Below are 25,187 nucleotides of genomic sequence, written 5' to 3' on the forward strand. Positions count from 1 at the left end.
AGATGGGTTATTTTAATTCATAAGACCTCCAGCCAAAAGTCAGTTGATTTTGTTCAGTTATGAGGTAACAAACTTGATGAAGCTCCAAACTGAATCCCTGGATGTTATCTTCTTAAAATTCACGTGAGAGCATGAATCAAGTAGTGTCCTCTCCGTGAAGAAATGAAATTCCCAATCTGTTTGACAGAGAACGGCACTGTACTTTCTATCATTAGCATGGAATAATACCATCTCTATAGTTGTCAAAATAGGCTAAGCCCGCCCCGCCACATAAAATAGGTGGGTTGGGTTGACATTGTCCCGCTCTGCCAAATCTAACACAAAATTGGCTAGACCCTCCCCGTTTTGATATGTATAACCCATATCTCTGCATTGCATATGAATTTGATTAGAGCACACAGTTCCCACCGTTACTAGGATCCAATTCTAAAAGTTTGCCAAACGCAATCTTAGCTATAGCAAAATTTTCGTGTAATTTGCTAGCATAGAAGAGTATCCTCCATATGACAATATCTGGAACAATAGGCATATGCTTTATAAATTCATATGCCCGAGGAACGTTACCAGCACGACAAAAAAGATCTACCACACATCCATAGTGCCGAATTTCTGGAACTAATCCATAATCTTCTCGCATACTACAGAAGCATTCAAATCCTTTCTCCACCAAACCGGCATGAATGCAAGCTTGCAATACACCAATAAAGGTTCCATGAATGGGCCTTATGCCATCACCTAACATTTGCTGGAAAAAGTCAAGAGATTTGTCAGAATCTCCACTCATTGCTAGGCCACAGATGACTGAAGTCCATGAAATGGAATCCTTTTCTTTCATTTTGTGAAATACGGTCAATGCCTTGTCGATATATTTACACTTACAATACATATCTATTAAAGCATTCTCGACAAAAGTATCTAAATTTGTACCACTTTTGCAAACAAAATCGTGCACTGCACTACCCACATCTACTCTTCTTAAATGACCACAGGCAGAGATCACACTAGTTACCGTAATTTTATCAGGCTTGATATTAGCCGCCATCATTCCCTGGAAATGCCATATAGCATCATCAAATTGGTTAGCCTGAGCATATGCCGTGATCATAGAAGTCCAAGAAATGGCATCCTTTTCTGGCATCTCATCAAAAAGTTTTTTCGCTGCAACTAAATCTCCAGATTTGGCAGCCCCTATAATCATGGCATTCCAAGAAACATCATTCCTCTCCGTCATCCTATCAAAGAAACCTCGAGCCACTGAAATGGAGCCACGCCTCCCATACACGTCAATCAATGTATTGCACAAAAACACACTGATTTTAACACAATTATCCTCAATATACTCCACCATAGAATCCACAAGTTTCCACTCGCCTAAATAACTACAAGCTAATACAACTTTCACCATAGTGACCTCATCACCCTTGACATTTCCCCTTTTCATAGCGTCAAAAAGGTCTAAAACCTCCTTATAATCACCACATCGACTATACCCGCAAATCAAGGAGTTCCAAGAGACCAAGTCCTTTACACTCATTTCATCGAACACTTCTCTTGAAATTCTCAAATCCCCACAACAACCATACATATGAATCAAAGCGTTACACACATAAAGATATGACCCGAACCCAAGTTTTAAAACATGAACATGAATTCTTTTTCCATATAAAACATCAGAAAGTCTACCACACGCTTTACACGCGAATATAAAAGTGAGATTATCCCCAAGCACTCCCGACCCGCGCATTTCATCGAACATATCAAGGGCACATTCAGGACTCTCGCTTTGAAAAAACCCACGAATCATGTGATTCCAAATGGGTAATGTGGGCCGCTCAACATTGATAAAAGCAAAACGAGCTTTGTTCATAGATGCTTCGGTGAGAGCATAATGTCTGATGATTTTCGACATGGCGTTCGAGTCTCCGGACTGGTGCGTTCTAAAGCAGTGGGCATGACGCTCCTTGATGAATTGGTCACCGCACACTAATGGAGCAGATTTTACGATTCTTGAGAAGTGGCGAGAAATGGATCCGCCGAGTTTCATAAGTGAAGGGGAAACAGTTCGAACATCTTGGGCTACCTTACTTATGCCTCCAAAAGAAAAAAAGTTCGATGAAAAAAAATATTTGAGCGGCACATTTTGAATATTTATACTTTATTTAATATCCACTTATATGAAAGCTTAAATAAATTGCGATAGACCAATTTTGATATCGTTGCAGGTCAAGTAAAATATACGTGCCATAAATTGCTTTCTCCAATACAGCAAGAGTTTGTGTTGTCAAAAAAATCGTGCTTGTGCAGGGGTTACAACATTCGGTTTTCTCATTTTCTTCGACTCCATCTTCTCTCTTAATCGTTCTGCACTTCCTCTTCCACACCGAAGCTGCCTCCGGAAGCAGCTCACGATGTCAGCATACACGCACGCACCAAACTCGCTTGGATTACCATTGTTTAGCCGTGTGAACATAAGTTGTGATGGGCCAGTTTTGGTACGGTTGTAGGTCAAGTAAAATACATGTTATCTACATTGCTTTCTCCAACAACACAAGAGTTTGTGATGTCAGAAAAGGGCGCTGAGGATATTCGTCGAATATGAGACGTTACGGATAGTATCAGAGTCGACCTCTCCTAGTACGGTGTGGTTCAGGGACGAATCAAGCAGAAGCTGGTGGATATGTGAGGTCCGGGGTCGAAGAGGACGGATGGTGATCGTCGGTGCCATAAGGTTGCACGGACAATGAGCGGCTCTTGATAGGCTTCTAGGTGGAGGGAACATGAATGAACCGATCTTACATCGGAAGAAGAGAGATTCCAAAGCTGTCAAGGTACGAGTCTGTACAATTGAAAAGAACTATGAAGATTTGATTTGTATTACTCATATCAAAAAAATGTATCTTCTTTTCGATAGATCATCAAATGAGAGTTCCAAAGTTAAGCGTGTTTGATTTGTGGTAATTTCGGTATGAGTGACCTCATGAAAAGTTTACTGGGCTGAGTGAGTGAAGACGTAAGCACGCTTCATTCTCTCTCAATCGTTTTGGACTTGCTCTTCGACACCGACCCTACCTTCGGAATCAGCTCACGATGTCAGCATACACGCACGGGCCAAACTCACTTGGATTACCAGTGTTTGGCCGCGTGAACATATTCTTCAAGCTTCAACTTCACGGTTAGTGTGTGTGTTTGCTCATCGATTTCGATTACGATTTTGATTTTTGATTAGCTGTTTTGCTTTCAGGAAGCAGGTGTGGGTTGAGTCGGAGAGATTTTGCGTTCAGAAGAATTGTTACGGCTGCAGCTTCAGCTGATTCCACTATAACTGTCATGCGACCCCTCCTCGATGTCACGAGGTGGAGGTCACTTAATTAGTGTGATTTGTTCGTTGTTAATTAACTCTATATGTGATACCGGTTCTTGATATGAGCTAGACTTGGAGAAATTGTTGTTTAAACTGGATGGATATAACTATTTGATGTGGATAGGTCGGAATATACATTATGTAGTGGAAGGGGAGGGGTTCCCCATTGTTCTTATTCGTGGATTTGGGGCTTCTGCATATCACTGGAGTTTACGTTCGATCTCTTTCTTTTTTTATTTTTTTTTTTGGTCCTTTTGGGTCGTGAAAACATTAATCGCAATATATCAATGTCCCCTCCGCCACCTTTATTCAACTTCCTAATACAGCTAGAGAAACAATCGGAATCTCGTCTGCGTAGCTAATTCTGCCTTGTGCAACAGTAACTTATGTGATCTTCATGTTATCTACAGAAACAAAAATGATCTAAAAATGACAAACTTCTTTGTGATTATAAGGTTCTGAACACAAATGGATTCTAACTTCTAATATGGTGGTGTCGTGCCGTATGGATGTTGGTACTCAGTTTAACATTTGCTCGGATCAAATTAGGAAAATTTGTTTATTTTCCTCTTCATCTTTTATTTTCTTTAGGTACAACATACTTGAATGGGCAAAAAAATTCATAAGGTCTATGCACTAGATTTGCTAGAATTCGGGTAGAGCAAGAAGGCAATTATTGATTACGGTGCCCTGGTATTGAGAGATTGAGGTGTTGGATTTCTTAAATGAGGTAGTCAGAGAACCAACTATATTAGTTGGAAAGAGAAGAGTGTTTATTACTTTTTCTTTCTTGCTGCTTTTAATGGTCGTGCGAAGGATGTTGCCGTTGCATTTCATGAGGGAGGATCGTTGAGGTTAACCCAATACTATTTAATTTTGTTATGTGTTGCGTTCTAGCTGATGTAGCCTGATATAATATGGTTATTTATCTTATCATAGGGAGTTGAATATTATTTGTAATGACCTTTTAATCCATTTATGGACACATACAAGTAGAGAGGTGGTTGTACCAATTTCCTCCTAGCAGTAAAACTAATGCATTTGGACATTCTTATTTAGTTTCCGAATTGATTGGTCTATTTTTATGTCTAAATTTTAGTTTTGCGCTTCCTTTTTATTGGGGCAGTTGAACTTGACCACTTACCTAATTTTTTTCTCATTCTAGAAGGATTTACAGCCTTGGTATCAGCGGCCTCAATGCAAGATCAAGTTGAGGGGGTTGTTTTTTTAAACATTGCAAGACAATTTGGTGGTGCCGATGATGCAACCGAAGAATCTGAAGAGACGCTCTTGCAAAAGATTGTTTTAAAGCCTCTAATAGAAGCTTTTCAACGTGTCTTGCTTCGCCTTTTTTTTTTTTTGACAATCCTAGCAACCTGCCAGCATTGAGTCCATCTTGAGAAGTGTATGTCAATTCCGTGCTACTAACCCCAAAGCGTTCAACCTATTTTCTATTATTTCGATTTTATTTCAATAACTGTTGCATGCTTTAGTGGGCACAATATGCATGTGATTCAGTTACCATGCCATTGAAATCATCAAAGTATTGTCTAGATATGGTAGGTTGTGATTGGAAGAGTGTGAACAATAGGTGGACTAAATTGTTGGGATCCATGTTTTATATTCTTGGTGAAGTTGCTGATTGTGCGACTCTTTTCTTTATTGTTAAGCTCGTGATCTTTTGCTTAACTCTTAGAATCCTTTCTAAGAGTTAAGAGATTGAACAGATTTTATGTCTTCTCACTGTGTTGTAGAATATGCCAAGAACATATGATTGCTCTTGTTACCAATTTTTTTGTTAATCATGCATGCCAAAATCACAATTGTGCTCTTTTCCTTTTTATTTTTCCCTTTTTTCAGTGTCTACATCTGTTATCATATCTTTTAGGCTATTTTCATGTGATCATCCATGTGTGCTATTTCTTTATTTTGTTCCAGGTATGGGTTAATTCTGCAAACGTGGATGACTACCTCATTAATTCAATTACTAGGCATGCTGATGAGAATGCTCTTTGAAATTGATTTCGAGCCTAATTTTTTTTACGCCAAAGAAATATTGTGTACGTATAGTGCATAATTATTATTTGGCGGGCACAAAATTAGCACACTTTTTGCACGGAGATAATTATCAAATGCTTGAATTCAACTGATATAGAGAAAAATGAGATGAAAAATTTACTGGCAAATGCCACATCCACCAATCTCAACTTCAAAACTTCCACTATACGAATGCATAGTTGGTTTATTCCTTCAACAGGGTTTGCGCCAGAAACTCTTCCAGCGACAATAGCATTTTTATTGTGCTTGGAAAAAATTTTCTTTCCGAACAAGTTTTAGCAGTATTTGCAGTAGCATTTACCGTGGGGAATGCCAGAAGGACCGGCACATTCTTCAAAGGAAAGAAAGGAAACAAAAACATGAGTTGTTAGGTAGAGACAAGATTTATTAACATAAATTGGTACAACTAAATATACTTACCATAGTGGGAATCTTCGTGGATAATTTCCACAGCTCATCAAATTTCCCTTGAGCTTGCGTATAGAACATGGATCATCTTTTTCCCTCAAACACGATTCACTGCTTTGAACTTTGGTCAACATAGAGCTGATGGAGAGAAATCCCATTTGATGTAAATATATTGTGGTAACTGCCAGAAGAAGTATATTCATATTTAAGGAGCCTAAGTACTCTGCAATAACAATATTTAGTGTACCACAAATTGTGACAGTCACACCCCAGGATCGGGGTTAATCGACATCGGCTTTGTATAGCAATCACACAATTGAAAACAACCAACTTCGTAACACAGTATAAACCAAAACCAGTTTATATCAGAATTTCAAATATATAACAATGTCTTTACAACCCAATAACCGAAAAATGACATAATTTATGTGGAAATTTTATAACTGAAAAAAAAAACTTAAACTTAAACTAAAATCTTGAAAGTTAACCAGCCCCAAAACTAGTCCGACTCCTCTTCCTTGAATTGTTGCTTGGGTTTATCTGGGAAATGATTATAAGGGATGAGCGATATAGATGTCACGCAGCAAGTGGGGGGTCGTTCGAGCACAACATAACAACGTGCATATAATTCCAAAAAACAATTCATGTACAACAAGACTCATATCACATGCATAACATTGATTAGGCACTGAGATACCTTTACTTTCTATGATTTACTGATATCAATCCCTAATTTTTACTCGGCGAGTCTATATAACGGTTATAATCCTACCAGTGTAAGGGTCATACACATATCATATTGGGATTTTCACTCATATACAGTCGAATCCTCGCAGTGCCTAAAAACATATGACAACCAACACAAGAAAGGAGTAGAAGGAGAATTTGTACTCGACCGAATTTCCGAAAATGAACACATGCATAATCCAAAAATTAAACTTTAAAACAAGCCCACTTACCTCCGTTTTTTAATGCTAAAAACGTGGGTGCACAGCTTCTTGGATTAGATCGCTTCTTGCTCCTTGCTCAGGCAGCACTTCGGTTCACTTTCTAGCCCAACTCTTGGACGAATACAAGCAGAATTTTGCCTCAACTATGCTGCTGGAATTTCGAATTTTGCAGCTATGGATCTCGAGTTTGTGGTGTGAGAATGACTAGGGATGATGGACTATATTATAAGTGAGGGGAGGAGGCTTAATAGGGCATCTAAATCCTGCATGTTTGGCATCAAAATCACATGATTTTCTTTCCATTTTGCCATCAAATACTCCCCTACAATGGCTTGTTGAAACCTGCCAAAAACGTTGGCTTCATTCCATAGTGCACATCTTGATTGGCTCGAATTTTTTGTGCTAAATCTTAGGTCAAACCATATCGATTCCTTGCGCCTGAATTGATATTTTGTTTCCATTTATTAAGCTTCTTAATTCCAAAATGGATATATTCTTTTCTATGCATGTAGGGGTTAACCTGTTCAGTAACAAAAATGCTAGTTGTCAACATCCTAGAGAAGTAATTCACATCTACAAGAGATTCAATATCAATCTAATATTATTTAAATCCATAAAAACCTCTAAATTACCTATTTATTGCAGCAGGAGCAAACAATTTTACCATCTTTTTTACAACCCTCAAGTTTCACCTACTTAAAAGTAAGAATGCATAGGTTTAACAGTAATTTCTGTATACAATTGTCTGATCAATTTCATTTATCCTGTCCACGTATGATGTATGACAAAGCCGCGCCGTCGAGGAGCGCATTCCCTGCTAATACTGATTTGTGCATTCCTAAATCTCTTTATCAAGACAGGAGCGACAAGAAACATTTTCCATAAATGAGATGAGTTCGCATGAGAAACCATAGAACTTGAAGACATAATGAGCACTTACTTCTTTGTTAGCTTCCCTCTGAGGTTTCATTTTGGTTTCACTACTTGAAGACATTTGAGGCAACTGGGGCTAATGGATCAAGTAGAAAGGACCTTAAATGGTCGCCATAAACAATAAGTCTAGTGTAGTACATCTACAAAAATGGCTCCCGCGATTGCGAAGACGTCCAATGCACATCACTAGCACGCATATTCGAAATAATAATCAGCATTCAACAATCAACAATAAGTTCAAAATGGTCATCTAAAACATTTATTTATCAAAATTTCGACCTTTCCCATTTCACTTTTGTGAGAACAAAAGACGGACTTTCTGGGGAATGGTCTTTTCTTTCGCACAGTTGATACTAATAGAGTACTCCTTGAAAACTCTAATGATACGAAGAAAGTTTCAGCATTGTTATCACAATAAAACTATGAAAGAAAATTTATTCACCTCCCTCTAAATCTCTTATCTCGATTCTGACATCTTATTATTAAAAATAAGAGACGTGTGTAAGGTCTAAAAAAACAATAATAATGATAAAGAACAATTAAAAAAATGCGTTGGTTAGTTTTCGCAAAAAATAAAGAAAAGTGTGTGAATAGATCCACTTAGTTTTAATTTTATTTTAGTAATAATATGATAAAAAGTAATAATAGTAATAGTTGGAATATTTCCAAGATTGAATGAGAAAAAATGTTTAAATTAAATTCATTTGAACATGTAAAATGTTTAAGTAAGTTAATATAAAAACAATGAACAATTATTAGTTATGCAAATTAAATAACTTAAAATATATTGATAATTTTCTCATGACTTCATAAATCAATTTTATAAGATAATTTGTACATGTAAAACACCAGATCTTCTAGAAGTGGTAAGACCGAACAACGAAAGCAAACGTAAATCAAGATTGAATGAGAAAAAAAGTAAAAGAATTAGATAAACGGGGTAAATGAGAATTTAAATAGATAAATAAATAAATTTTTATGGAATTCAATTGTGACCAGAGGTAAATTATCCGTCGACAAAAAAATCAAGACGACGAAAGTGATGATTGAAAAAATGCTATACGTACAAAATTGATTAGGGTTTAGAGGAAAATCAGCTAAGAAAAATTTCAATTATTAATTTTTTTTTCCTTGAGGATGGTTTCTGTTTTGAGTAGGTCTCATGTGAGACCGTCTCACGGATCTCAATATGTGCGGGTCAACCCTGCTCATATTCACAATAAAAAGTAATACTGTAAGGTCCAAAAATTTAGACGACGTAATCCAACTGCATGCAAATCTAGAAATTTTGAAAAAATGAGTATTTTATTCTAATTACTATTAAATTATGTGACGAACATGCTTATTATGATTTTATTGTCATTGTTGCATGAAAATACATTTTTTTAAAAGTTTATTCAGGTGACGATCGAGGAACGGAGACCGGGGGCTGTATTATGTGGAAAAAAATGTTTTAATTAAATAATTAATTTTAATTATTTAATTTAGGGGAGTTGTTTCTTATTCTTTTTAAAATCAAGAATTTTGAGGTGATTTAATACGCCGGGACTAATTTTATCGGTATTAGAATTTTTAACAAAAACTCGATCTTTTAGCAGTCCGACTATTTAATTCACTAATTTATTTTATTATGAAAACTTTTTTTAAATTTTATTTAGGCCTAGCTTGCACTAGTGGGCTTAATTAAATTTATCTAGCCTTAAGCCTAATTATCTTTGAGCTAGCTTATAAATAAAAGTGAGATTAACCTAAACCTATTCACTCTCACTCACTTTCACGCCGCCGAGAATTAGACAAGAAAGAAAAGAGATTTCTCTCGGCAGCTTCATCTCTCGGCGTGAGTTTGTGGCTTGTTCTTCACGGTTTGTGTGCGTATAGCCTCGGTTCCTCTCCGTTCATCGTCGTCGTCGGTATATCGTGCGTATATTACGCAAAGGCACGCTAACATCTTCCCTTTTCTCATCCAATACATCATATATCGATCGCTGAAATGCATGTGTACAAATTGTGAAGTTTTATTACGGTTTTTACGTATTCGTGTTGCGATCTAACATGTTCTTGTATCGATTCATGTCATGCTTGTTTTAGGGGACTGCCATGGTGTTACTTGTTGTCTAGATAATGTTTTCGGGGCAAGACACAACCTCTTGAACGCACCACAACCAGCAGAAACAGAAAATAACCGAGGGAAAACCATAGGCAGTGGGTTGCTGTCTTGAGTGTTGGGGTTCGGGTTCCATGAGGGGGTGGCGGGCTTCGCCTAGGCAGGGGCCAGGGCTCGGCCAGGGGCTGTTCTTGGTCCAGGGAGGGTCCTAGCCATGCTAGGATTCAGTCTGAACAGCAGGGAGGAGTCCTTGCAAGCAAGGACTCCCACCCGTGAAGGGCACAAACCTGTGCAGTTTTCGTGAATCAGTCCAGGGGTGAGGGCTCGGTCCAGGGTTCAAGGGCTGGGCTGGGACGAGTCTTTAGGGTCTTAGGAAGGTGTGGGGGTGACTGGTTGGGGGCCTGGGCTCGTGGGCTGGGTCCTGGAAGCAAACCAAAGAAACCTGCCACACTAGAGCTCTCGGCCAGCATAGGGTATTGTTGAAGGCTCACGTTTTCTTGGTGTGGGTCAGGGTCTTGGCAATTTTTAGTGACCAGTAGGCTAAACAAACATGTTGGGCACCTTTGGGCTCGGTTTGGTTCGGGGGTAACTCGATAAAATTAGGAGATGGCTCGGGGTTGAAATTCGAGTGTCAAAATGAGTTTTAAAAATAAAGAAAATTGGAAAACGGCTCACGAGGGTCGGGTCGTGGTCCATAAAAGCTAAAATAATATAAAAAGACTAAATTTAGAATTTAGGAATTTTATATTAAAGTTTGGTATTTTTCGGGATTAAAACACCGTTAAAATATCTATTAAAAGATAAATTGAAAAGTCTAAGTTTTAAGCCAAATAAAATTACGAGAAAATTCTTATAAGCTTAAATATTTATTTGGGACATGTTAGAGTCATGAAATCAAGAAAATAGTCGATTTTTGTAAAAAGTCGAGTCCAGGGGTAAAACGGTCTTTTTACACCTAAAATTAGTAACGGTCATGGCAGTGCCCTAAATGCAGTTTTTATGTTATTATGTGAATTTTTAAATGCTTATGAATTGTTCATGATTTATTTATGATTTATTCATGATTTATTTTAAATGTCCATGAAGTTTTATAATTAAAATTGACATTTAAAATACATGGTGCATGCTTGGTTTCAAAGAAAAATATATTCATGCATAATTTTATAAGGTGATGAAAACATGAAAAATATTGAGGAAAGTGAAGTAATTGTGACTATGAGGAATTCAGGATTCAAGTTTATGATCAAGATTAGGCCAAGGCTCAGTTGACGATCTTGTGTCGCTGATGTCCCCGCCGCCCAGTACTGTGGTTTCACGTAGATGGTACCATCGTCATGTCATGTCACGTCAGGAAAGTCACAATTAACGATCTGAATTCAATCAAGAAAAATATAATGTTATGATCATGAAAAGATTCACGTCATGTTATCACGTCATGTTATTATATCATGTTATCATGTCATGTTAAGCTCAAGGAAAGAGGTAAAGGTTCATGTTCCTGTTATGCATTTCATGAAAATATTTACGAAAATGTTCATGCTCAAGTTTATGCATTTTCATGAAATGCTATTTTAAGTACAAGTAATTTCACTGCTGCATGTGATTTTATACACGTATTACTCGTTACAAAGATTTGGTGTGTTGAGTCTTTAGACTCACTAGGTGTGTTGGATGCAGGTGATGTTGAGGGAGGGCTTGACGTATGAGATGATTGGACTGAAGGTGCACACAACCCGAGGACCAGCGCTTCTATTGTTTTTCCGCACTCATGATATTGATTATGATTTTACGTTAAAGGATTTTTAAACCATTTATTTATGCCTTAGAGTGGTTTTGGAGAGGAAAATACGTTTTCCCGGTTATTGCTTTTTAGGTCCGGTAACTCATGCGATTATTTTGATTTATGACGATTGCAATTGATTTTTAAATGCTAGCTAGCGAATGTTCTAGATCATGGACAAAAATATTTTATTAAAATATTTTACAAGGACCGAAAAAAAAAAAAAAAAAAAAAATTTCTAGTACTTTTTAAACACAAGAGCATGGGACGTTTCAAATACTCTTAGCATAAAAAGTAACATTTTTTTATGGATTATCCAAATAAAGATCTGTCTCACAAAATACGACCCGTGAGACCGTCTCACACAAGTTTTTGCCTTCTGTTTTATATTAGTTTTGCAGAGCAACTTTTATATATGTTCGATATAATTTATAAATCTATCCCTGAGTCAGTGTTGTTCTTGTGCAATTCACGTGCATCGTACGCATGCTATTTTTTTTTTTTTTTGAAAAAAAATTGACATAGAATTACATGATTGCATTTAAATTAATAGTTGGTCCTCTTGATTTTTCAATAATTAAAATCCTTAAAAGATTTTTTTTGTCGAATAGATAGTAAATTGAAGAATAATATAAATTTATTAAGAAATTTTCCGGTCAACTATTTTTCGCTAATTTTAAAAAAATTTCTTAAATATAACGCATGTCGATTAACTCATATGTATGTAGTTCATAACAATGAACAAATCTAAATTTAAACGAACATTGCATCTTGGAAGGATTCAACTCATATATGGTACTGAAAAAGAGGAGTCATTTCAGAATTAAATTTTGGAGTAGAATAAAATTGATTTCTAATATAATATGCAACATTGCATAATATCCCAAGGGACAAAAATTATACATTAGATGCTTTTGACAGAATTATATCATACATTAACTCGTTCAAATAATGGAAATCTCGAATTGCATGCATTAGTTGTCAAAAATTTCTGATTATTGAGGGTAATATACATGTTTATTGAAAGTAATTTAATGTCCATTTGAAACTTTTTTGAATCTATCTGTTTTAATTTTTTGTGCTCTCTTATTTGAATTTTTAAGAAAACAATTCAAAATATACAATATACATATGGTTTTTGAAGAAAACTACAACACATTAATTCTTTCAAAATAATGTAATTTTGAAATAATATGTATTATATTTGAGATAAAAAAATTTATGATTATTAAATAGTAAATTAACGTTCATTATAAAACCTTGTTGTAATGATAAATTTAATAATCAACCAATTTTATTTTTAGAAAAATTAAATAAACTAATTAAATATTGTATTTCTTTTTTAGTAAGTAATTGGGCAGAAAATTACTTAAAATAGAAAATTTTATTTTTGAATGATTTAATTCATGAGTGATAGTGAACATTGCAATCATTTGTATTTTTTTAATTTATTTACACGGTTTTTAATTAAACTGATTGATATAATCAATGCAAAATTTTTAATATAGTTTATGTTTTCAATAGAGTTTAGTTTTAATTTGAGTAAAAAATAAAAACATATAATACATAAATTACATTTGAATTAATATAAAATTAATTAAATTCAAAATTGAATTAAATGAATTGATATAATCAATGCAAACAATAATTAAATTGATCATTTATTGCAGTACACATAAGTCAATATTCATGATAAATATTTTCTTTTTAGAAATGATATTTTGGCGGGAAATTACTATTTTTGGCAAAAACTCTGCTTATATATATATACTAGTTTTTCACCCGTGCGATGCACGGACAGTTATTTTTTCTAGTTAATGATTAAAATTAGTAAGTATGATAATATGTTTCACTTTCTCCATAACATGATTATTAATCAAAATGAAATGTATATTGTTTTCATATACATATAGATCTTAACAATGAAATACTGAATTTCGGTTGAAAAATTAATATCACGCTTTGTATTTCGGCTGAAAAATTAATATCACGCAAGCGTATTAGACAATGAATGACATAATGTGTTTATTAATTATATCATATACATATATAAATTTAAGCACCACATACAAAATAGTAACTGTAATAAAAATAATGTGGTTTTAATTTGCATATTCTAATTTTAAATTTGAAAGGTCAACGAATTGACATGATACAATTACATATTCATTATAAATTGGTACAATAAAATAAAAATTATATATTAATTATCAAACATTTAATATGTGAAACGAATATTTAAATTCTAAGTCATTTTCTCATAAAGCAAATTCATTTTGGAGGAATTTACTAAATTGAACATACAAATTTGCTTGGGTAACAATTTCAAAAAAAACCCACAGGAAACGCTGTGAAGACTAAATGCAAGTCTAAGAATGTAGTGATTGCTGCTATGGACACCACACACAGAGATTAATGCTGAAGAGTTGATTAGCGCACCCAGTTACACACCATTCAAACAATTGTTTGCAGTTGATAGCATAGCTGAAAAATGAAGGCTTTCTGTTTATTTTAACAATTTATTATTCTCTATTTCTAAGTGAACGATAATCTGATAAATGGATAAATTTAAGTTGCAGGATCCAAAAAACTTGTAATCTAGGAAGAATGCATGAGTATTGTGTAGTTACATAATCACCAAAACTGCAAAATCCAAGGGGAACCAAGATACCTAGATAAATCAACAATAAAATTATCTCAAGCTTGGACAGAGCAAGGCACACACGAAGTGTGGAAAACTGACCCTTATGATGGGGCACCAAGATAAGAGGCGAGACGCAAAATGTCATTGAATACTCCACCAGCCGTGAATTCAGCCCCAGCACCCGGACCACGCACAATCAGAGGTTGCTTAGCATACCTCTGTGTCGAGAATGCAATTATATTATCGGATCCAGATAGTTGTGCAAATGGATGTTCTTTCTTGTATCTTCGAAGTTCCACTGTTCCTTTCTGGTTCACAACATCCACTACCACGACATATCTCAACACCTTTTCATAATTCAACATGTCAGATCAATAAATAAAAATCAATAAACAGAAAATATAACTCTAGGGAAGTTCAAATTCAGCACTAAGGCCTGAAGGACACTGACTTCACCAGCATCTTCAGCCTCCTGTCTTCGTTCTGCCCAGCCTACATCAAACTGAGACAGTTCCTGAAGGAACAACTAAGGTGACGCACTATCCTGAAATAAAAAACGTAGAAAATATCATTATCAAAGATTAAGCAGTGCCTCAGTCAAACAGCCTTGTGGCTCGTCAATATTTTACTTGCCTTTAATGGTTCTGGCACGAGGCTCTGAACTGGAATATCCGACAATTCCAGATTTAGTCCAGACTCTCTGGCTAGGATTATCACTTGTGCCACACAAACCATTCAACAGGTAAATTTGTTCCCCATTAGGAAAAATAAGGACTCAAAAAACAAAATCTGGGCTTCTTGTGTGCACTATAAAAAATTTCAGCCATGCCATGGTTACTGGCATTCTACCAACATGGATGCTAAAGGAAGAATAATGATGAAAACAAACTACAGCACACAAACTTTAGTCGGGAATAGGCGTGCCCACAAGCTGACCATAATGCAAAGGAAAATGAACAATTATCAAGTCCCTTTTCAGAACAATCTCAGAGAACAATCTCAGGGCAGCAACAGAATTTCATTAAACCAATTTTCTAGCACAAAACGGCTAGGCAGTAAAGGTGTAATGACAGATCATAACACAAAATTATGAGACAATACCTTCCTGGCAACATCCATTCCAGATAAATCATCCCTCGGATCTGGTTCAGTGAAGCCCGCCTCTTTTGCCTCTTTCACCACTTCACTGAAAGCTCGGGCACCCACGAAGTTGTTAAATATATAGCTTAAGGTCCCACTGAATCAACACATAAACTTGGCGAGTAGACAGATGGGTTATAACGTCATGAAGCATTTTTATTTTTGCCTATTCAGTTGGCAGCAGAACCTAAACTTGTATTTTTGAAAATCACACATAAAACATCCAAGTATTTTTTTATTGGGGTGGAGAGATATTACCCCTCCCCCGTGCCTAATGATTCAAGGCAAAGTATTTGGGCAGAGTATTTGTAGTCGTGTGTGATGATAATATATATCGTTCAAATTTATATATATATTTATAGATTAAAAAAACATTAGTTACTCTTAAATTCTTTTGGTTTTTAATTCCGATTTGTATAATTCCCATAAGAGAAATTAAGGTTTGGATTTGCAAGTTGAACTGTAATTTAATTTCGTTTATTTTTCCAAGAAGATATTCAATTTTCAAGTATTAATATACACACATATATTAATATACAGTTTAAATAATGAATTAAATATCTCTATTTAATTCCTACTTGTATAATTCCAAGAAGAGAATTTAAGTATTGGATTTGAAATCTGAAACATATTTTAATTTCGTTTGTTTCTCTAAGAAGTGATTCAAATTTCTAGTATTAATGGACATACACAAACATTAATGTTCATTTTTATTAATGAATTAAAGGTCTATTTATTTATTACATAAACGTTTTTCGATTGTTTCCATTTTTAGAAAGTATATTTAGGCGGAAACTTGCCAAAAAAAGCAGACAACTCTGTTTTTATAATTCTCAATTCTTATCCTTTGCTAACTTCAAATATAAACCAAATCCAATGGAAAACAATCTTTATTGTACATGTATTGACCGCAGAAAATGTCACTACAACTATCTATTTCAGAAAGAGGTTGAAGAACTAATTATAAGATTTTACTCTAACACAATATGGGCCGTCATCTTACGAAGATTACTTAAGATGGAATCAAAGTTTTCGCTCCTGCTAAACTATGCACTAGCATTGAAACAGACCTAAATATCAACGACCTCCACCAAAACCAATATGTACAAAAAATTAACAATAAAACTGTTATTTTATAGTATTGAAAATGCTTAGTTGTAAAACATACGTGTAAACTTATTAAAAGTTTTGGATTATAACATCATACCAACGTATATGAAAATTGCTTTCCATTTCTTAATTTTGTTTATTTACATCAACCGTCTCGCTGTGAATTTCTTTTACTTACATTATACTGGACTTTGCTTTCTTCTTACTACGAGCTCCAAAAACTTCTATTCATATACTTTAATTTCTTTTATTAATCATTCATTGTAGTAATCTATTCTATTGTCTTACTACTAAATTTACTCCCATATTTAAATATCTTATAAAATTGAGGCTACCAAATTGATAAATATGTCGATTAATTCTTAAATAAAAAAACCTTATATATGTTGAGATCATTTCTATATTAACAGGTTTTTAAAATTCTTTTATTAAACTAAAATTTTAAAAACTCTTACAGATTGTTTAAGGGATCATAGTACAGTTAATATTTAAGTAAAAGTTACCAAATTCATAAATCCACCAACAACAAAAATGTTATCAAGTGTAAAAACCTTATGAGCGCTACCATGAATTAAATATGGATGCTTTATTTTCAAATCTATAATACCATATTTATGGAGTGGATATCTGATTAGATTTTAAGAAGAACATATATTTTATGTACAATTTAAGACATATTGTTAAACTTCTTCCACTTTAACCCCTACTCAATCTTTTTTCTAGTTATTTTCACTTTTATAAGTTCCTTCATTTTCGTGTTTTATATTTTCTTAAGCACAATACCAACCTAAAATAATAATCGTATAATTACAAATATAAAAGAAAATAAAAAATCACTTTAATCGTAAGATATATGGCTTTAACCAAGAAATAAGAATATACAAATCATTCGCTCTGGTTCGTTAAATAAGTTTTTAAAGAGGAGCAATAAATCTTTTATACATTACAATATGCACATACAACTCTAACAAGATTAAACTGTTAAAGCTTACAAACTCTTAAATTTATAAATTTCTACGTATAATTGTACCCAAACATATCACACATAAATAAACTAATTTACCTCGTTTTTTAATAGATTACAATTCTCACTTCATTTTTCTCATATTTAACATCGACATTAGTTTTTTTAACAATTCTTGTTTCTTTAATATTTATACCTGTCACAATTAATTTTGATTAATACCTTAAAAACTTGAAGTATTTATTGTTGGCTATATCAATTAATTATGAAAAAATCAATAATTTTTTTTATATAGTTCATATTTAATTATTTATTACACATTAACAAAATTAAATTATTAAAAAATACCTACACAAATATGAACACATGTTTAGTTTCTCTTGAAAAAGATATAAATGATCATATATTGGACTACAAACCTGGGTAAAAACATCTCAAGAATTGAGGTATCCATGCCTAGTAAAAAGAATGATTATATATGTAAAAAAACATCAGTACATTACCATATTATAATCAAGTGTGTAAATGGAGATCGTAATCGAGTCGTCGATCGAGATTACCGAGTTCTTGGTGTAGATGCGCTACGTGTGATCGACGGATCGACGTTTTATAATTCTCCGGACACGAATCCTCAGGCTACTGTTGTGATGCTTGGAAGGTGAGAAATTAAAATCGGTGACTTCAAATTGACTTGTTAATATTATTACTGTTCTTGAAAATTGGATAAATTTTAATAACTCAATTTTTTTTTTCATTGAAGGAGATTTTAAATGAGAGATGAAATAATGTATTTATATATATATATATATATATATATATATATATATATATATATATATTTGAGCTTTTTAGAACTAAAAACTTTATTTTTGAGTTAGGGGCAAGATTGCTACAATGAGTCTCCAACAAAAGTTTGAGATATCAGTACATTCAGATGTGTTATAAGTTATCGGCATAAAAATCGAGCGCATTTAGTGGGTTATCCGCGTAACTGATGTTAGAACTGAATTACAAGTTTTATGCACTTTTTTTTTATCAAATAATATTATTCAATAAACGTCAAAACATAACATTTTAAATGTTTAAATGCATAGCTACTATTAAAATTTTTTGGTAGAGGGAAGATACACATACATGTTATATGCTTGTGTAAATATATAAAGAATTAATGTATTCCTCCAAAAGTGGTAGGAATTCCATCTCCAAAAAGGACACATTTCTGCCAATAAAATTCATGCAGGACAGAAAGTGGAATCTAGTAACATTTAAAGAGGCTTTATATTTCTTAAAGGTAAAAAATTAAATTTTTAAAAAATGAAAAAAAAATATTAAAATGTGAGAGCAAATTTTAAGATATTTCACTCCATTTTCCACTAGTAAAGTGTTATTTATACAGCAACACTAAAAATTTAGCATTGAATCAATTTTAAAAAAAATAAAAGAGAAATCCAAGAGATTGGTTTGTGTCAGATAGGGTTTTCTCTATAATTCATGCCAATGGAGGAATCACATCGTACTATTTAATAAATTAGACAGATCGACCCTATCAATATTCACACTAAAAAGTAATATTTTTTTTCATTAATGACCCAATTAAGATATATGTCTCACAAGATACGACCTGTGAGACCGTCTCATACAAGTTTGTGCCTTTATGAGAAGTCTGAAAAACATTAAATACTCTTCATTTTTTAAAAACAAACATATTTCATCTCTATGTAATAAAAACTCAGTCAAATTTCAGAGATTTAATGTCTGATTATCTTGGGCCTCTAGCCATATGTTGCCACAAGGTATAATGACATTTCTAATTAAGTAATATAATATAAATATAATAGTGACTAGTTCATAGGCAATTAATAAACTATTATTTCTTAAAATAATTGCTAGTTTAACTTTAATATTTGGATGAGATGTTGAATAAGTTAAAGTTGAACAAAAAAATAAAAATAGAGCAGACATATATGTCTTTTATTTTTGTTATTTGATATCTTTCACTTGTATATAGAGATCGATCTTGAAAATATATGATACTCAAGGGAAATTTAGGGTCAGTTTTCAGTAAGTGTTACTAATCCAGATTAAGGTTTTGAAATTACCTGAGCCTGAAATCACAAATAAGATCGTTAGAAGGGACCAGGAGGGTGTCCTGACGTAGCACCTCCGACGCTCAAGTCAGAGACTGAGGATATATGAGGGGAGCAGCTAAGTGTGCTGCTGAAAACAATATAGTGAATCAATCAACTGAACAGTACTCAAACCTGATATTTATAGGAGAATATATAGGCCTTTGGTGGGCCTGTCCTCTATTTGAACTAGGGATGAACCAGGGGTAGTGGGCCCATCCATGAAGTATCAAAGCTTATGTTGAAATTTTCCAAAACTAATACTCATTCAAATTTTTAGTATAAGGTATTTAAAAAATAAAAATATATATTATAAAATTGTGTTTTTATAAAACAAAACGTGCTTACTCTCGATCTCTATTACCATGCTGCGACGTTCTATTTATTTAAAATTTCGAAAATTTTCTTGTAATTTACGCGAATTTTCTGTTCAAGGTCTCACATGTCGTATTTTGTGAAATAGATCTCTTATATGGGTCATCCATGAAAAAATATTATTTTTTATACTAAGAGTATTACTTTTTATTGTGAATATCGGTAGAATTGATCGTATAAAGATTCGTGAGACCGTCTCACAAAAGATCTACTCAATAAAAAATGTTTGAAGAGAAATTTCGATAATAATTAAATAATACGCGTAATCTTTAACGAAAATACAGTCAATTTCCCATATCACACGCAAATTAAATAATATAGATAGTCCATTTTTAAATAATAAAGGTAGTCCATTTTAAATCAGAAGACATAATAAATAACCCAACTATCAATATTAAGATTTTTTTTGTTTTTAGTGTATAATTAAAAATATTTGAGTTATTATCAATCCTACACGTAAATTTTAAAGCGATAAGTATTTGATTTTATATATTTACACTAACCATAAATATATCAACTTTCAATATCTCTATAAAAATATACTTCTATTTTCAAAAAGATCATATAAATTAACTATTATCATACAATATATTATTTAGAACATAAATAATAAATATCAAGAGTATGTCTCTTGTGAAACGGTCTCACGAATCTTTATCTGTGATACGGATCAACCCTACCGATATTCACAATAAAAAGTGATACTCTTATCATAAAAAATATTTATCATAAAAAAATATTTTTTATGGATGAACCAAATAAGAGATCTGTCTAAAAAATGTAAGACCGTCTCACACCAGTTTTTGCCAAATGTCAAATCCATGTTTAGACTAAAAAATAGAGAGTTTCCCTATGACAACTCCAAAGCCTTCACTTTTATCCAGCCTTTAGCTTTGATGATGCCGGCCATTAAATCGCCTCTGCTTTCTTCATTTCACTTTTATTTTATTTTATTTTTCCATGGAAACTAAATGTTTTTCACCATTAAATGATTTGAGGCTGCAAGTCCAAGGCAAACTCATAAAAAACAATTCCCGATTAGAAAAATATATTTCGTATTTTACGATTATTTTCTTATCCACGAATCAAACGATAGAATTATATTTATATAATTTTTTAAAAATTATTTTGAAAATATACTATGTACCATTGATATTTGTAGTGGATAAGTGCAAGCCAAGATACTAAGTCATGCAATGGGAACTCACTTGATCATACAAATTCAAAAGAAGAAGTCAATGCTTGTGATATTGAATATAATCATTTGAATGTCCCTTTCCAAATCAAAGTGTTTAATATTGAAAAACCATGCGCATTTCACACTTCTCTTCCAAAGCACGCATCGAAACTATGTTAAAACAATGAACCAATGGCCAAAAATACATTAAGAAACTGAGAAAAGATGAACCTACCTAGATTGAAGGAGGCAACTCAAGTATGCCTCCAAGGTTGCTGTCCAAATCCCATCTTCAATACAGCGGAACCCGAACGAGAACGCTCTACGAAGAGTCGAAGCACGACTTCTTCAGTTTGTCGTCAAAATTTTGTAGTTGTGACGAAGTCTTCCTTCTTCCCGAATACATATTTTACAAACCATGAATCCATCCCTTCTATTCAAGAATCGTACACGCAGTTCGTTGAAGCCTATCCAAAGTATGATGAAACTGCTAGAATCGACAAGATTCGAGCCCAAGAGTATAGCGAACTGGATGTTTCTAACCATGTGTGTCTGGACTATAATGGTGTTGGTCTCTTTTCACAGTCTCAGGTTAAGTCGGATGAAACCAAACCTTCAGCATCTTCACAAACTCCAGGGTCAGATTTTCCTCTTTTCTGTTTGACTTTCAAGTCAGTGAACTTCAAGTCACAGCTGATTCATGGCGGGGAAGGAACCGAGCTTGAATCTGCAATCAAGAAAAGAATAATGGATTTTCTTAAAATCTCTCCAAATGATTATTATATGGTATTCACAGCTAATAGGACGTCTGCTTTCAAACTTGTGGCGGAATCTTACCCTTTTCAATCTAGTCGAAAACTACTCACAGTATACGATCATGAGAGCGAGGCACTTGAAGGGATGATCAATGTATCAGAGAAGAGAGGGGCTAGTGTTATTGCAGCGGAGTTCAAATGGCCGAGGATGAGGATTCGCTCGGTTAAACTTCAAAACATGATTGTCAGAAAGAAGACGAAAAAGACAAATAGTGGGCTATTCGTGTTCCCTCTACAGTCAAGAACGACAGGAGTTTGCTATTCTTATCAATGGATGACTATGGCACAGGAACATGGATGGCATGTCTTATTTGATGCCTGCTCGTTGGGGCCTAAAGAAATGGATAGCTTCGGGCTGTCACTTTTTCAACCGGATTTCCTCATTTGCTCATTCTACAAAATTTTCGGGGAAAACCCAACTGGATTTGGATGCCTATTTGTCAAGAAAAGTACAGCACAAATCTTGGAAGATTCAACTGGTGCTGGAATAGTATCTATCATACCATCAAAGAATCTGTTCAGCTTCGTGGAAGATTCCTCAGGAACAGATGCAGAGCTCGAAAAAATATCAAAACATTGGACAGAACAAGATTCTGTCCTTAACATTTCCGAGGACAACGAAATCTCAAAAATGGAATGCAGATGCTTGGATCAGGTGGATTCATTAGGATTAATGCTGATAAGTAGCAGAGGGAGGTATCTCATCAATTGGCTAGTCAATTCACTCATGAAACTTCAACATCCTAATAGGCTCGAAAACTTCCCTCTGGTGACAATATACGGCCCAAAGGTAAAATTTGATCGTGGACAGGCTTTAGCTTTCAATATACACGACTGGAAAGGAGAAAAAATCGACCCCATCCTTGTACAGAAGCTAGCAGATCGAAACAATATTTCTCTAAGCCATGGATTTTTGCGCCACATTTGGTTCCCAGAGAAGTATGAAGACGATAAACACAGAATCATATCAAGAAGCATCAAAGAAAAAGAAGCATCTAGAATCAAAAACTGCAAAAATGAACAGGAAATTGCTGTGGTCACCGCTGCATTCACTTTCTTGACCAACTTTAAAGATGTATATAATCTCTGGGCTTTCATAGCAAGATTCTTGGATGCAGATTTCGTGGAAAAGGAGCGGTGGAGGTACACGGCCCTGGATCAGAAAACCATTGAAGTTTGAGCATGAAATTGGATCGTCAAACTGAAACAGTAAACAAAAAATGTACACCTGATCCATGTTGTGGATTGGGATCGTTTCATCGAACGAATTTCGTATAACTTTTCAGCGTGAAGTTCAATTTTTTGTTTGCACTATCTTAGTTTTTAAGCTGATACACGACAAGAATGCCAAGTAACACATACTTCACAATAAAAATGAAGTGATCATACTTCAATATTGAACAAAGAATACATACAATTCAAAAGGGAAAAAAAACGCAATCTTCCACATTCAACATTGATTCCTTAACAAACTGAACACTTTGAGGCAAAACTTTTATTTTGGAGATGCGAAATTTGAACATCCCTCTTGTTTGAAAGAGCCTATTGCTATTTAAGGCATTTCATCAAACATGTAATGGACAGTACCAAAGAGTCTTGCAGTTACTCAAGTCACGGAGAGAAATCACCCCGATCTCAACGTCTTTCCCAAAAATCCAAAAGACTTCTTCCGAAAATTATAAAGTATTAAACTTTATAACATTTACAATATTACATATACACATACATCTATATTTCGCCAACCAGTGAGAAGCTGATATCAGGTACTTCTTTGTGCTTTAAACCAGAGGAAAGATTTATTCTATTTCAGGAACAAATTTCATTTGATTATGTCCAGCGAGAAAAACCCAAATGACTTCAAAAATTCTTGTTTGCTGGTGATATTTCCTGCTCTCTAAATCTTGGATTTGTATAATCTGTTATGCATCTGAAAGAACCCACAAATCTTTCTTTGCCGGAAACAGATTAACTTCAAATGATTAAGGCGAAACCATAAAATCATGTTATAATTTGAAAGGGTAATTTCAGCATCTCTCTGTGCTCTTTTTTTTTTTGTGTGTTTTTTCCATATCCTTCTTAGTTTGTTTGACTTGTTTGGATCAATAAGAATTGAACATTATGTGAATAAGCATTGTGATGCAGCTCATTTTGAATGATCCAATCCAAACGCCCCCGGTGAGCCATAGACGAGTGAACTCGAAGCTAGGAGGAGCAATAGTGAATAGAACCAGTGTGTTTGTGTTCTATTGGCCGTCTCGAAACAAAGTACTTGTGCTGCATTTAATAGATTTGAATTGATTTGTTGAAAGATTTGAATTGTTCTACCAGATATAATTTTGATTGTGTTTGTATAGGTTTTGGTATCCCTTGTTGATAAGCACAAACCGGCATTCATTCGTATGGAGGTTGAAGATCAAGAAAACGATAAATACGAACCATTCACCGGTTTTGCGCAGTTATGGACTCAATGGCAACTCTTAGATTCCTTACTACCCACCGGTGGATTCGCTCATTCTTTTGGTCTCGAATCAGCAGTGCAAGCACGGCTAGTCGTTCTCCCCGAGGACCTCGAAACATATGTAATCCATGTTCTACAGAACACCGGAAGCCTACTTTTACCTTTCATATACACCATAACCATTTCACCGGACGAACAAGCATGGCATAAACTCGATAAGCTCCTAAACGCCACCCTCACGAACGATGTTAGCCGTAAGGCGTCAATGTCTCAAGGATCAGCCCTAATGAGAGTAGCTGCCTCAGTTTTCTCCGAAATCCCTTCGCTTAAAACAATGAGAAGTTCCGCTTTGCGAAACGGGGACGTTGCTTTCCACCACGCTCCTGTTTTCGGGCTCGTTTGCGCACTTCTTGGATTCGCCCCTGAGATTGCTCAAAGAGCCTACATGTTTGTTACAATGCGAGACATTATATCTGCTGCCACGAGGCTGAATCTAGTCGGACCACTGGGTGCTGCTGTGTTGCAGCATCGGATCGCTCCGGTTGCAGAGGAGTTGTCGAAAAAATGGACGAATCGGGGCGTCGACGAGGCTTGTCAGGTGTGTCCTTTGCTTGATATTGTGCACGGGTGCCATGGATACTTGTTTTCAAGACTCTTTTGTTCTTGATGTTATTTTTATCTTGCACTCTCCGTTGTATTTTCCAGTACATCAATTGCAGGATCATTTGATATAAGTTTATTTTATAGTTTGAATACCATGTTTTAAAAATCTAGGATGTCTATA

The 25,187-nt window shown here is 34.4% G+C and overlaps 3 protein-coding genes and 1 long non-coding RNA gene across 5 annotated transcripts; 3 read left to right on the top strand and 1 right to left on the bottom strand.

Annotated features, from left to right (window-relative positions):
- Window positions 1-263: 263 nt before the first annotated feature.
- On the bottom strand, window positions 264-2,138 carry LOC140841072 (pentatricopeptide repeat-containing protein At2g22410, mitochondrial-like). The gene has a single exon (XM_073208241.1). The coding sequence runs from the start codon at window positions 2,042-2,044 to the stop codon at window positions 389-391; it is 1,656 nt and encodes a 551-aa protein (XP_073064342.1). The 5' UTR covers window positions 2,045-2,138; the 3' UTR covers window positions 264-388.
- Window positions 2,139-3,022: 884 nt separating this feature from the next.
- LOC140841073 (uncharacterized) lies at window positions 3,023-5,004 on the top strand. The gene is made up of 3 exons (XR_012120087.1): window positions 3,023-3,172; window positions 3,242-4,246; window positions 4,527-5,004. It is a non-coding gene; the product is annotated as an uncharacterized lncRNA (long non-coding RNA).
- Window positions 5,005-21,210: 16,206 nt separating this feature from the next.
- LOC140841074 (uncharacterized) lies at window positions 21,211-23,230 on the top strand. The gene has a single exon (XM_073208242.1). It carries the CDS (start codon window positions 21,356-21,358, stop codon window positions 23,123-23,125), a length of 1,770 nt encoding a protein of 589 aa, XP_073064343.1. The 5' UTR covers window positions 21,211-21,355; the 3' UTR covers window positions 23,126-23,230.
- A 126-nt stretch (window positions 23,231-23,356) lies between these two features.
- Window positions 23,357-25,178, top strand: LOC140841075 (urease accessory protein F-like). Of its 2 annotated transcripts, none has more exons than XM_073208244.1 (2): window positions 23,357-24,210; window positions 24,300-25,178. In XM_073208244.1, exons 1-2 carry the CDS (start codon window positions 24,082-24,084, stop codon window positions 25,068-25,070), a joined length of 900 nt encoding a protein of 299 aa, XP_073064345.1. In that variant the 5' UTR covers window positions 23,357-24,081; the 3' UTR covers window positions 25,071-25,178. The 2 variants fall into 2 exon arrangements, with proteins under 2 accessions (XP_073064345.1, XP_073064346.1); XM_073208245.1 differs by having other exon boundaries at window positions 23,357-23,708.
- Window positions 25,179-25,187: the final 9 nt, after the last annotated feature.

The sequence above is a fragment of the Primulina eburnea genome, chromosome 9 (assembly GCF_022965805.1).
Source record: "Primulina eburnea isolate SZY01 chromosome 9, ASM2296580v1, whole genome shotgun sequence".
NCBI classification, from domain to species: domain Eukaryota; kingdom Viridiplantae; phylum Streptophyta; class Magnoliopsida; order Lamiales; family Gesneriaceae; genus Primulina; species Primulina eburnea.